The sequence below is a fragment of the Leptopilina heterotoma genome, unplaced genomic scaffold (assembly GCF_015476425.1).
Source record: "Leptopilina heterotoma isolate Lh14 unplaced genomic scaffold, ASM1547642v1 Lhet_45, whole genome shotgun sequence".
In the NCBI taxonomy this organism is placed as follows: Eukaryota; Metazoa; Arthropoda; class Insecta; order Hymenoptera; family Figitidae; genus Leptopilina; species Leptopilina heterotoma.
In genome coordinates this window covers 254,762-269,130 of record NW_025111086.1, presented here as the reverse complement: position 1 = coordinate 269,130, position 14,369 = coordinate 254,762, and the positions used below count along the sequence as shown (strand labels likewise).

Genomic DNA, 14,369 nt, shown 5'->3' with positions numbered 1-14,369 from the left:
CATATACATACATACACTTTTATTTGAAAGAATGAAAAAGAAAAAAGAAAAAAAAAGAATGTATACAATTTGACGCTAATATATAGGTATATTTATATACATGTATATATGAATACTAAAGAGAGGTGGTCGCGGAAACGCGTAATCACTATGTTTATTAATGTCGATTATACAGCGCGCGTACCTACTTATGATTAGATTCACTATGGGAGCAGTTAACGAGGCGCGATTGAAAAACATTGTTAAATTAAATCGAAACACCTCTCTCTCTTAACAATTTTTCCTTCTCTCCTCTCCTGTTTTGTAAAATGCGAGAGGAAAAATTGTCTCGAAAAATATTTTATTCAATCATTCCTGAAGAGAAAATTTAAATGAAAAAAAAAATGCCATCATTTTCTTTTTGTATTTTACATTTAAATTTCTTTTAAGGATTATAATTGTGTATTTTCATTTTCCTCACGGAATTTATTATTTTTATGTAAATGAGGGGATTTATTATTTTTTTAAAACTAGTAAGATATTCTTTTATTTTTTTTCTATTTATTCGTTTCAGTTCAACTGAAAATTTAACTTCTGTTTAAAATTAATTATTAATATTAATAAAGTACATGTTCCGGTAATCTGTTCGCAGTCGAAAGTTAGTTGTTTGCTTTTTTGTTTCTTAACTTTTTTTTATAATTTTTCTTTTCAAATATTTTCAATTTTAAAATTAATGTATTGAAAATCATTGAATTGTCGCAAAGAATTTTATCAAAAAATTTGATAATAATGGAATTCCTAAAAAGAATTTTTTAAAAAATTTTTTAAAAATTGAATTTTGACAAGAATTTTATTAAAAATTTTTAAAATAATTGATTTGAATTTAGAACCTTTTTAAAATTAAATTATTTCTAAAAATTTACGCTGTAATACTTTTAATGCGCATTTTCAGCAATTTTCACCATTTTTTGAGTAAAATTTTCTGCGATTGAAGTAAATTTTTGTATAAAATTAGTTCGAGCTTAGGAAAATTCACTTTGAAAATAGTAAAAGTTGACAGAAATACACAGAAGCTTCAGAAATTCAGTTTATTTTTTTTTCTTGAATATTGATTAATATTGCCGAAGAAAAATTTTTTTTCTTCGATATTATCAAGTGAATAATTAAAAGAAAAAATTAACACGTATTTTACATTTTTTATATGCGTGAATATTAAATATTTAGATAATTTTGCGAAACACCTGTTCGACATTTTCCAAAGTTAATCCCTGGTCTCTGATCGTCAGGTAGTTCTTTATAGTGCTTTGCCAACCTGAAAACCTGTTACCCCTTTCCCCTCCTTTTTTTCACTATACATATATATGTGTATGCGCGCCGTTCTCGCGGTTCTGACGATGGAAATTAAAAATTAAACCGCTGTCGGAACTTCCGAATCGAAACCCAACGCGTCACCTGTCAATTTTTTCCTCTTCTTCTACTCCCTTTGTTTTTTATGCAATTAATAATCGAAAAATGATTGAATTCCTCTAAAACGCCCTATTTCGGTCCATTTACAATCAATTTGAAAAATCAATTTAAAAAAAAAATTTTTTAATTAAATGATTTCTTTTATTTTCGAATTTTACTATAATTTTAACAAAAATTCATATTTTAAAGTTTAAATGCAGCGAATTTTATAGAATTTGGAAAATAATTGACAGTTTAGATGTTTTACTGAGAAAGTATAGTAAAAAATACCTTATTCGTTTATTCCGTGAATATATTACAATAAAAATTCTTGTTTTTTGGCAGTGGACATAAAATTCCTTTAAAGGTTCTTTCCATTGCTTATAAGAAAAGTTAGCGTGTGTTCTTCTTTGTTCTTGGAATTTCTGACAAATTATATATAAAAAAAACTCGTCACACAAGAAAATCAGGATAATGACGTCGTCATCAGAGAAAGATTATGTCCACAACGAGATTTGCAGTTGTTCCTCTTATTTTTCCTCTCCAAAAGAGTCGCTAAATCCCTTGCAATAAAAATTTAATGTATAGTTTAATAAAGTAAAACCTATAACATAATCGAAATAGAAAACCATAAGGAATTTTATTTCTCGACCAGGCCCCGATGAGGAAACTCATTACTATTTCTACGCGAACAAAAGAGCCAAATGAGATGAATTTTAATTATTTAAATAGAAGGAAATAGTAAGAAATAGTAGGAAATAGTAAAAAATAGTAGGAAATAGTAAGAAATTGTAAGAAATAGTAAAAACAGGGTGTCTACTGGTCCTTGAAGTCCTTATGAAAATATTATAATAAAACATGAAGAAATCGAAGAAATTTCCTCATGTTTTATAATACATTTAACATGACACAGAGTAATAAAATCATTATTCTATTTCATAAGAATATTATAACTATAAATTCAAATTTTCAAAGATTTTAATTTTAACCCTTTTCAAAATTCAAATTATTTCTAAAAATTCGCGCTATAATGTTTTTAATATTCAATTATAATTTAAAATTTTGAAGAAAAATTCATTTTTTAATCAATTTTAATTAGAAAATTTCCCGAGAATTCAATTATTTAAATACAAAAATAAATTATTTATTCAGTAATTGCATATTTTTTAAAATTGAATTTTTATAAAGAATTTTATCAAAATTTTTAATAATAATTGAAATTCTTTCGGCGATTTAAAAAAAAATTGTAATAATAAATGCAATTTTCTATCATTTTATTTAAAATTTTATAAAAATAATTGAAATTCTACAATAAGTTTTGTTATTAATGAAAATAATTGAATTCTTGGAACGAATTTTATTAAAAATCTTTTTAATGAATTGAATTCCTGTGAAGAATTTTATTTTGTAAAAATAATTGAATTCCAGAGAAAAATATTATTATTTATGAAAATAATTAATTTCTTGTGAAGAATTATATTCAAATTTTTTTTAATAATTGAATTTTTCAGAAATTTTAAAAACTTTTTAAAAATAATTAAATTCCATCTAGAAATTTCATTAAAAAATTGAAAATAATGGAAAATCTGACAAAGAATTTAAAAAAATTTCTTTTAAATAATTGAATTCCTGTGAAAATGTTTATTTTTGAAAAAAATTAAATTCTTGGGAAGAATTTTATTAAAATTTCTTAAATAATTGAATTTTTTAGAATTTTTAAAAACTTTTTAAAAATAATTAAATTAAATCTAGAAATTTCATTAAAAAATTGAAAATAATTGAAATCTGACAAAGAATAAAAATTTTTGTTTTAAATAATTGAATTCCTGTGAAAATGTTTATTTTTGACAAAAATTGAATTCTTGGGAAGAATTTTATTAAAATTTCTTAAATAATTGAATTGTTTAGAAGAAATTTATTTTTTACGAAAATAATTGTATTCTATGACGGATTTTATTATAATTTTTTAAATTTATAAAGCATATTATCAACATTTTTAAAAATAATTGAATTCTTAAGAAAGAAAATAATTGATTTCTAGCGAAGAATTTTATTCAAATTCTTTTAAATAATTGAATTCCCATAAAAAATTTATTTGTGAAAATAATTGAATTCTTAAGAAGAAATGTATTGAAAACAATTGAATTGTATATGAAAATTTTATTAAAATTGCAATTTAATGAACTATATCTTGTAAAGAATTTTGTCAACATTTTTTTAAATAATAGAATTATTAAAAGAATTTTATTTAAATTTTTCGAAATAATTGAATTTTTCAGACTATTTTTTTCAATTCTCTTTATATATATATTTGAATTCTTTCGAGAAACTTTATTAAAAAATTTGCAAAAATTGAATTGATGCGAAGAAATTTATAAAAAAAAATTGGTAAGTAATTGAATTCCTGTTAAATTTTTAATAAAATTTTGTTTAAATAATAGAATTCTTTTGGAAAATTTTATTAAAATAGTAGATATCAAAAATAATTGAAATGAGGAAAATGCATTTAATTTTTGAAAATAATTGAAATTTTGCCAAGAATTTTATTAAATTTTTTTGAAAATAATTGAATTTTTGAGATGGATTTTATTATTTATAAAGATAATTGAAATTTTGACGAAAATTTTTTAAATATTTTGAACATAATTGAATTTATGCGAAGTTATTTAAAAGTTATTTAAAAAGAAATTATTGTCAAAAATAGAAAAAATTGAAGGGTTTGTATTAGAATTCTTGGCAATTTTATAGTTTATAAGGCAAACAAGAAAGACCCTAATATTCAGAATTTTTCTATAAATTCTAAAAATTAAATTTTTTCCAGTACTTTTAATAAAAATCCCTGACTTTTCCCTGAATTCTTTGACTTTCCTGACTTGTGGCAACCCTGTTACACATATAAATGTCCTGGAAAAATAAGAAATCTGTCCTGGAATGTCCTGGAATTTTAAGTCATATTTTCAGTAGACACCCTGAAAAAGTAGTAAAAAATAGTAGGAAATAGTAGATCTAAATAGTAGAAGGCAATACAAGGAGGAAAGAGGGGGGGGATGTAATGAAAAAAGAGAAGGGGTATGAGATAAAAGTGAGAAAAAAAAGAGGAAGATAAAAGGTCCTCTCTTCTCTCCTCTCTTTCGATGAGTCGAAACGCGCGAGTTTCCGTTCATTGTGTATAGAAAGAGGGAGAGCGAGGGAAAAGAGGGAGCTTGAGTGCTGAGCTGGTTGAGAGAATGTGAGGGCCACCAGAAAAGAAGATGAAGAAGAGAGAAGGGGGCAGGCAACAGGTCGACCAGCATAATGTTGTTTCTAAGATATACACATAGAAATCTCGTGCCGTTCCATTCCACTCGACTCTCTCTCACACTTTAGAAATATTTCTCATCTCCTCCTCTCCTGGCGCTATGTCGTCTATAATTCGCGGAATCATCCATTATTGTTGCATAATTTTCCTCTATTCCTTAGATATATATACATTTTCTATTTCGTCCCTTTCTTATCTTCTCGTGGAATTTCTCTTTTATAAAATATGTAGATTCGAATTCCACTTTCTTGTATATTACAATTTATGACATTAGGTACTTACTATTCGTCCCTTAGAAATTTGAAATTGTAGAATATAATACATATATAAATAATAATAATTATAAATTGTATAATAAATTTTCAAATATTCCCGCGCTGCGCAAGTGTATCTGCGCAGTTCGCTCATGGCTGCATAGAGACATTTTCTCTCTCACAAGCGCAATGCCACACTCGAATAGTATATATAAGAAGACAGGTCTCTTGACAGTTCGCGGAAGAAAATTCAAACCGCTTTTCATGGAGATAATAATAATAGTAAATTTTTTATTTTTGGTCCGTAAAGTCCGTATTTTTAAATACTTTCACTGATTCTAGCCCTGTAATAATAATAACAATAATAATAGTCTAGTATACTAAATAAAAACATAGTTAACTCACTTTTTCACTAGGGGTGACTTTATCCCCAGCGAAAGTCTATCTTAAGGACAAAGTGATTTAATTAATTTTTTATTTCCTAAGACAGAATGGCAATATAGTAAATTGTTATGGTAGCTAGCACAGCAATGTTTTTTAGTTTTAATTTTTGAATTGCATTTGAGTGCTGACGATGGGCTTTATTTGATTGCAGCCTCGGGAGGGTGTGGTCCAATGTTGGTCCCTCCCGTGGCCCAAGGTGGGACTGGAGGTCGTCCCGTGGGAGACACAGGGGTTTCGAGGGGACAACAGTCATCAGCGGGAACCACGGCTTTATGGCCCCTTGCACCTGCACAACCCAATCAACCACCGAGTCAACAGTCTCACGCCACTCCACCCCTTGCTGCCACCCCTGCTCCAGCTCATAATCAAGGTAACTATTATTTCTTTCTCTAATCATATTATCGCGCAGCACTAAATTCTTACTATTTATATTTACTTTTGCTATTTACACTCATTATCATGCGATTTGTTGTTGGATCAAAAAGCATATTTTATGGTAAACGACAAACTTGAAGTGACTCGAAATGATCCTTCATTTTGAGGCACTTGAAGTTTGTCGTTTACTTATCGATTGAAGTGTGTCGATTTCGATTTCGATAGAAACTAAATTTATAGTTTATTAACTATATTTATATTATTATTTATATTTAATAATATTTAAAATTAATTTATATTTAATAGTCTGAGTTACTCAGCTCAACATAACCTCAAAATTTACTATAAAACTCACTGCGCAGAATCGGGATGATCTATTAGGTCATTTAAGCAGATCATAACCTCCAAAGCCGTATAAAGATGGTAATTTTTACACAAGAGAGGAAAGGATAGAAAATTTTTTTGTCCTTTTCTAGAAAGATGCAGGTTATGTTTCTATCCTTTTCTCTCCCACGTTAAAATTACGATTTGTGATTTAAAGATCGTTCTGCGCAGGTCTATTATTGATATCAATATATATTTCTCGAGTCTGCGCAGAACATTCTGCAGTGTATTTAGAGGTTATGTCAATGTCAGGCCTCAAATATTTGCGATTCCTTTCGACTATTTTTAAAAAATGCAACTTTTTTTTTTAGTATAAATTCCAAATTATTTCGATTTTTCTATAGTGTAAAAAATAACTACACAGATAAATCTTTCAAAAATTATTTTTGAATAATTTTTCTAATTAAATTTTCGAAATATCCAGTTAAAAAGATTTGGAATAATTGGTAAAATTTTTAAATTGAAAATAATTGATTTTTTTCAAGTATTATTATTACAATTTTTGAAAATCAAATTTTGAAGAAATTAATTTGCAAATTTTGTGAAAATAATTGAATTCTCAAAAAAATTGAATGGTAACAAATTTTCTAGTGTAAATTTATGAAAATGAAAATTAATGAAAACTAACTTCTAAAAAGTAATTTATTAATATTTTTTTTAAATAAGTAATTCTTAGAATTTTTCTCTTTATAAAATTTTAAAATTTAATTATTTTCAATATTTTCAAAAATATAATTTCGAAAATTTAAATACATGGGTAGAAAAAATAATGCAACACGCGACAAAAAGCTTCACCTGGAACAGCGTTAAGTTTCTCTAAATTAGCGAAAGTCTTAATTGAAACAACTAAAAATTTCACTAACTTAATTAAATTTATAGCTGTTTCAGGAAAAATTTTTCTGAATTATTTTTAACATTTTGGAAAAAATAATCATTATGTGAACATTTTTAATTGAAATTCTTAAAAAAATTTCTAATTTTTTTTTAAACTGTACAAAAATTCTTTTAAGAATAAATTCAATTATATTTTCGAAAAATTACATTAAAATATTTTTTATAAATATTTTTTAAGATTTACTTATCTACGAACATAGTAAATTATATTTTTTTAAATTTACTTCTTTAATTTTTTATTAAAATTTATTTATTTATTTATTTTCATGTTTATATTTATAATTAAAATTCTTCAAAAATTTGATTATTTATTTTATATTTTTCAGAAATTCAATTATTTTTATAAGATTTCGTCAAATTTCAATTATTTTTAAATAATTTTACCAAAATTCAATTGTTTTGAAAAAATTTTATTAAATTTCAATTATTTTTAAAAGATTTTACCAAAATTCAATTGTTTGGAAATTTTTTAATTGAAAAAAATCTTTAAAAATAAATCTTATATCTTTAAAAAAAATATTGTATCTTAATTTTACTAATTATTAGTAGAATTTTATTAATTGTAAGTGTAAAATTTTACTTACAGCATATAAATATTTAATTAAAAGTCGATAAAACAGTCTCACTAATTCGTTTAGTAAACTAGATGACTAGCAAATTATTAGTGAAATTAGCCGTAAAAATAAAAAAACATTGTAAATTCGTGAACGCAGGAAAATTAATTTTAATTTGTTAACTTTTTTTGTCGGCATAATTTTTAAATTTACTTCTTAAGATTCTTATTAAAATTTTGAAAAAAAAGAATAAAAATAATTGAATTTTTGAAAAATTTGATTAAAACATGTTTCACTAATTCGTGTAGTGAACTAAATGACTAGCAATTAGTGAAATTAGCCGTAAAAATAAAAAAAAAATATCAAATTCGTGAACGCAAGAAAATTAATTTTAATTTGTTAACTTTTTTTTGTCGGCATAATGCATTTAGTGTAGTAAAAAAGGAAGTATTAGACGGAATTGTTTATGTATATTTTTAACGATAAATCAAATAAAACACTGATTTCCATACTCACTTGCTGACTCACTTGAAAAACAATATTTGATAAATGATTTCTAATTAAAGGGGTATTATTTTTTTTACTGCTGTTTTTTATTGACATTGCACTTGTACCCCAATTTAACACAACTACGTGTCTATAAATAAAAACTAGATTCTCTTAATATTCGAGAGGAATAACAGTTATTTTTTCGTTTTCGCATTTATAAAAAAAAGTCAATTTATAATTTTATTTTGAAAAGACTTATTCCATATTTTCTTTTTTGTGTAAAAACGTTTTTTTTCTTTAAAAAATAATTTATTTCGCATTGTTATCTATTTTTATATTACTATATATTTCTATTAGTAGCTTTTTATTGTTTCCTTTTAATTAATTTTTATTATTAAAAAATTTATTTTAATTTTGTTCAATTTTAAAAATTATTAAAAATTATTAACTTGACTATTAACAAATTATTTATCAATTGTTATTAATTTTAACTTGCGGTTTTTTTTGTATTCAAAAAGTTGCATTACAACAATTTTGATACGCTTTTTGTCTTAATTTCTGATTCTTAGAAAATCTATGTAAATTGTCATTGATTAAATTTTTATTTGAAATTTTTGTTTAATTTTTGTTTTTGAAAGAAAATTTTCTCTTTTTGAAATCAAATTGAAATTTTGAGTATTTTTTTAATGGAAAATTTTTTTTTTAAAATGAATTTAAAGAGAAGAGGGAGGCAACTTTTGTGAGTGTTTTGTGGTTGCCTCCCTTTTTTTTCTTCTTTTTCGCATTATATTTCCTTCTGGCAACATAATGCTCGTTTATCAGATTATGTATGTGTCGTCGGTCAGAGGTTAAACAGTCGTACTTTAAACTATCTTTTAATGCGTGTATTTCATGTACAGGGTGTTTGGAAAAAAATTATATGACAACGTCCGCAAATATATCAAAATTTATGCAAATTTTTTTCTCCTATATGGTATATATTAATTGTGTAAAGTGATGAGATTAAAAGTGAAGCACATAAAGTGACTCTACGAGACTAAATATTTTTATTTTAGTTTTGTATTAATTTAAATAAAAATTTTATTTTAGAGACAAATAAAACTTTTATTTGAATCAAATATAATTTTATTTGAAGCAGATAAAATTTATTTGTACCAGATAAAAATTTATTTAAACCAAATAAAATAAAAAAAATAAAATAAAAAAAATAAAATGAAAAAAATAATAAATAAAATATGAAAATGTTTTCTGTAAAAATTGCATTTCTCATTATAGGTGTGAACCGCTACGGATTGTATTCGTTATTCCCAGGGGGTGGCGGGGGCAGTTACGTCGCAGCCACCCCGGCCACCCCTGGACCGCCAACTCCAGCGACAGCTCGAGCTTATCACGCGACAACTCACAAGGGTAAGTTTCTCTTAATACCTACGGAAAGTCTCAAACGAGCTTTATACTTAATCTTTATTCCATATAAAAGACATGGATTCTTTCGAGCGTCTCTTATTTGCAAAAAATTTCCTATTTTCAACAATTTTTATAAAAAAATTGGATTTATTTTTTGTTTAAATAATTCTTTTTTAAATAAATAATTTTCTAATTTCTCGGTAAAGTGGAAAGAAATTTTTTTAAATGGTTACTTGACTTTTGTTGTTGAATTATTTTATTTAGAGCAAATAATTTCTATTTGAATCAAACAAAAATTTAGTTGGATCAACTAATTTTTATGAATAAAAATAATTGTATTTCAATCGAATAATTTTTTATTCAAGTCTAAAAAATTATATTGAGCGAAATAATTTTTATACGAATCACATAAATTGTATACTTTAACCGCAAGTAATTTTTATTCTCCTTAAATAAATTATTATTGAATCAAATCATTTTTAGTAAGAGTTAAATTTTATAGTTGAATCAACTAATCTTTATTCAAGTCAATTAAAAATTGTAGTTACTTGAATTAAATCATTTTTATTCGAAACAAAAAAATAGTATTTTTACGAAATAATTTTTAGTAAAATAAATTGTAGTTTTGCCAAATAATCTTTATTCCCCTCAAAATAAATTATATTTGAATTAAATAATTTTTATTCGAGTTTGAAAAAATATATATTTGATTCAAATAATTTTTATTCGAGTCAAAAAATTGTATGTGAATTAAATAATCTTTATTCGAGTCAAAAAAATTGTTTTTTAATAAAATAATTTTTATTCGAGTCAAAAAAATTATATTTGAATTAAATAATTTTTATTCGAGTCAAAAAAATTGTTTTTTAATTTAAAATAATTTTTATTAGAGTCAAAAAAATTGTATTTGAATTTTTCATTTTTTTCGAATCTTAAAAATAGAATTTTAACGAAATAATTTTCATTCGAGTCAAAAAAAAAATTGTTTTTTAATCAAATAATTTTTATTCGGATAAAAAGAATATAGTATTTGAGCGAAATATAATCTTTATAGTCGAGTCCAATAAATTCTAGTTAAACCAATTAATTTTTGTATTTTAATCAACAATTACATTTTAATTTACTCAAATAATAAGTATTTGTTATAAATAATAATTATTTCTCATAAATAAAAATTAGTTTAATATAATAATTATAATTGTATAAATATTTAACTATAATATTATAAATAATTATTTCTATAATTATTAGGTGACTCAACAAAAAAAATTTCTTTCCTGCGACTTTTATTTTTAAAAATTGAAATTCAATATATGAAAATTAAAAAAGAACATGCAGACAAAGATGAATTTAATTCTTTGTTTTCTAAAGTACAAAAGAGTTCTTTTTTTAAAAATTACGTAATTATTAATGAGACGCCTTTTTAAATATGACTTTTTGTCGTAAATAAAAAAAGTATCACTTTTGCCAATGATAGTGTAATGTTGCTATTTAGCAATATAGTTATCGTTTTACACTCTAACACATGTGTTTGTGTATATGTATATATATATATACCATAAATAACAGAGATATTAAGAAAACATCCATATCTTTTATGAAAATATGTTATTTTTTTGCCCTTGCATTATTTATTATCACCTTAGACAACTTCCTGCGTATATATTAACGGACAAAAACTCTTTTTTTTTCTTCCGTTTAAAATGAAAAATTTGAATCGATTGAAACTATGTAAAAAAAAAAAGAAATTAAAAATATTTTGAATCTTCCATTTATTATAAAATATTTTATTTTTATGAACATTATTTTTTATAAAATAAAAATTTTTTAACATGTAAAAAATTATAAATTTAGCGCAAAAAATTATTATAAAATTATAAATAAATAAAATTTATTTTTTATAAAATAAAAAATAAATTTAATTTAATTAATTAATCAATTAATTTAATTAAATTAAATTAAATTTATTTTTTATTTTATAAAAAATAAATTTTATTTATTTATAATTTTATAATTTTTATGAATATAAATTATTTATAAAAATAAATTTTATAAATGATTGAACAACAATAAAATAAAGAAAGTAAATAATCATTAATTATAATTAATGTATTATTACAAAATTTATACATTGTTGGTATTTTTATAATTATATTATTAATAATATTATATTTTGACAAGTTGAAACTTCTTTTTACTGATTAGAAAATAAATTAAAGATTAATGTTGCGTATATAGATATAGAAAACTCCTTTTTATATTCTCATTTTTTCTTCTTTTTGCAAATTTTTTCTCTTTTTACTGTTTGTTGAAACTTTTATTGCTTTTCAATAATGCATGGCATAATTAAAATCCACGCTATACTCAACATAAATCATGTTTTTTCGAAACACCATTTTTTTCGTTGTTTATTGAAAAATTACTTTGCAAATTTACAAAAAAAAAAAAATTAAGAAAATTGAAAATTCGAGGAAGAAAAAATTAGAATATTCTTAAATTGTTTTTTTTTTATTTTAATACAAAGAAAAATTAAGAAAAAAGAAAGAAACCAAAAAGAAGACAAAAGAAAAGAAAAGAGACGAAAAAAAGAAAAATACAAAAAAATTTTTAAAAGAAAAAATAAAAACAAGAAAAAATCAAAGAGGAAAAAGAAAAAATCAAAAAAAGAGACCCTTTCTACAATTTTTTTTGGTTGTTCTTTTTTTTCGATCTTCTTCTTTGGTCATTTTCTAATTTTTTTCTTTTTAAATTTCTCTTTTTTTCCTTTTCGGTATTTTCTTTTTTTCCCTTTCGGTTTTTTCCTTTTTTTTTTGTTTTTTCTATTTTTTTTTTTTTTTTTTCGTTTTTTTCTGTCTCTTTTCCCAAAATGGGGACCATTCTCGAGACAGCGGAACACACCCCGTTTGGTCACCCCCTCTGACCCCCATCATCTCGCCATTCTTCACTATATCGTGTGTACTTCCTTCCTTGGATGACGGCCCTTTCACGGACCCTGGCACGGGGCACAATGGCGCAATTATGCAATTAAATCGTTGAATGAGAAGCTTCGAAAACCTGAAATGTGTGTGCGCGCCCAAAAAGGAATTTTTGCGGCAGCAGAGCCGCCAAAAAAAACAAAATAAAAAAAAGTGGGGGTGGGACCCCTTTAACGAACCCATTGTTAAAGGTGTAATCTAAAACGTCCTTGGCACGAGAGAGGAGAACCGCAAAAGAAAGTGGGAGATTCTTGGATGGGCCCCTTTAAAAAAAATTTATTAAAAAACAAAAAGAATTCTTTGACAACAAAAAATTTTATTTTAAAGCCTATTTTTGTAAAATAATGGGTTTAAATTAAACTAATGACTGAAAGACTAATAATTTATAGCTAATAATTAAAATAGTAATAAACAACTCTTTATTTTCATTTATTTTATTTTCGGAATAATAATATTTATTCAGGTTATTTCATTTTTATAAATTAAAAATTAATTATTTGTGTAAAATTATTTATTAATTGGCTTAATTAATTAATTTATTTTCTTACTACTACATACACCTAGTGAAAAATTTTATTTAAACAAAATATAATAGTATTTGAGTTAAATAGAATTAAAAAATTAAAAAAATAAAATTTTTCTCAAAGCGAAAGCTCAAGATTATTTTTTTGTTTTAAATAAAAAAAAAAAAAAAATTCTATTCTACACAAATTAAATTTTTATTTAAACCAAATAAAATTTATTTGAGATTCAATATGGAGACGCTATTCTCCACCTGCGAACGTCAAGGTCACCGCCAGGTGGCAGTTCAGTTCCTTCTTAGAATTTTTACTGACATCTAGTGGTGACCTTGACGTTCTCAAGTGGAGAAATTGAAACACCATTTTATGCCTCAAAAAATTTTATAATTAAAAAAAATGTTTTAGTGTGAATAATTTGAATTTTGTTCACAGTTCACATTTATTAATTAACAGTTCATTAATTTAATTAAAAATTTTAATTTAATGTAAAATTAATTTAGTGAAAAAAAAACTTTTTCTTTAGTTTTGGTTTTGAGAAGAAAAATTTTATTGTTTTTTAATAATAGTAAATAGTAATCTAATAATAGATTTATAAAAAAAATTCATTATATTGTTACTGTAATACACTCAAGAACATGGCCCATCCTTTTTTTTCTCTCTTCTTCTTTTTTTTTCCTGTAAAAAGTCTTGTCTAAAATGGAATCTCGTCGATTTCAATTATCTGTCTATTGTGCCTTCTCTGTCAATGATCGCGTGTATTTCTCACCATTATTCGACAATTGTGTTGGGGAAATTTTTATCGAAAAAGGGATAAAATTTAATGGACACGCTCTTGAAAGGTGCCAATAACAGTTGCGAAAAAAAAATTTTTTTTAACAAAATTTGCGCAGTCTTGTATATAATAATAAATATATATATGTGTTATTCGATTTATTTTTCGAATAAGAAAATTCCAAATATATTTTTTCACTATTTTATCCCTGAAATTAATTTTGATAAACGAAATAATTAATTTTTTCGTTTATTTGTTTACACGCTGGATCACTTGCAGAACGCACAGGTTTGTATTTGCAATGATCAGCGAAATTTTATTGAAATTTTTTTTAATACCAAACGTACACTGAGAAAATTTTTTTTTTTTTAATACAGAAAAAAAATTTGTATTTAAATCTTATATCTTTGAGTTAAATAAACGTATTTTAGACAAATAAAATTTTGTTTAAACCAAATAAAATTTATTTGAAACAAATAAAAAGCTGAGACAAATATTTCTTTTCTCTTTGGTGCGAATTAAATGGTATTTGCCCCAAACACTGAATTTATTGGTTAAAACATACAATTTTATTGCCATA

The 14,369-nt window shown here is 23.9% G+C and overlaps 1 protein-coding gene across 2 annotated transcripts in view; it reads left to right on the top strand.

Annotated features, from left to right (window-relative positions):
- Positions 1-14,369, top strand: part of LOC122507153 — a 177,271-nt gene that overhangs the window by 97,689 nt on the left and 65,213 nt on the right. For both annotated transcript variants that reach the window (XR_006302095.1, XM_043619718.1), the window contains exons 2-4: positions 5,573-5,791; positions 9,393-9,524; positions 14,069-14,077. Coding sequence is in view for 1 of the 2 variants with exons in the window: in XM_043619718.1 (XP_043475653.1) it covers positions 5,593-5,791; positions 9,393-9,524; positions 14,069-14,077 (340 nt within the window). In the remaining variant the exon portion in view is untranslated. The remainder of the gene's footprint in view (positions 1-5,572; positions 5,792-9,392; positions 9,525-14,068; positions 14,078-14,369) is intronic.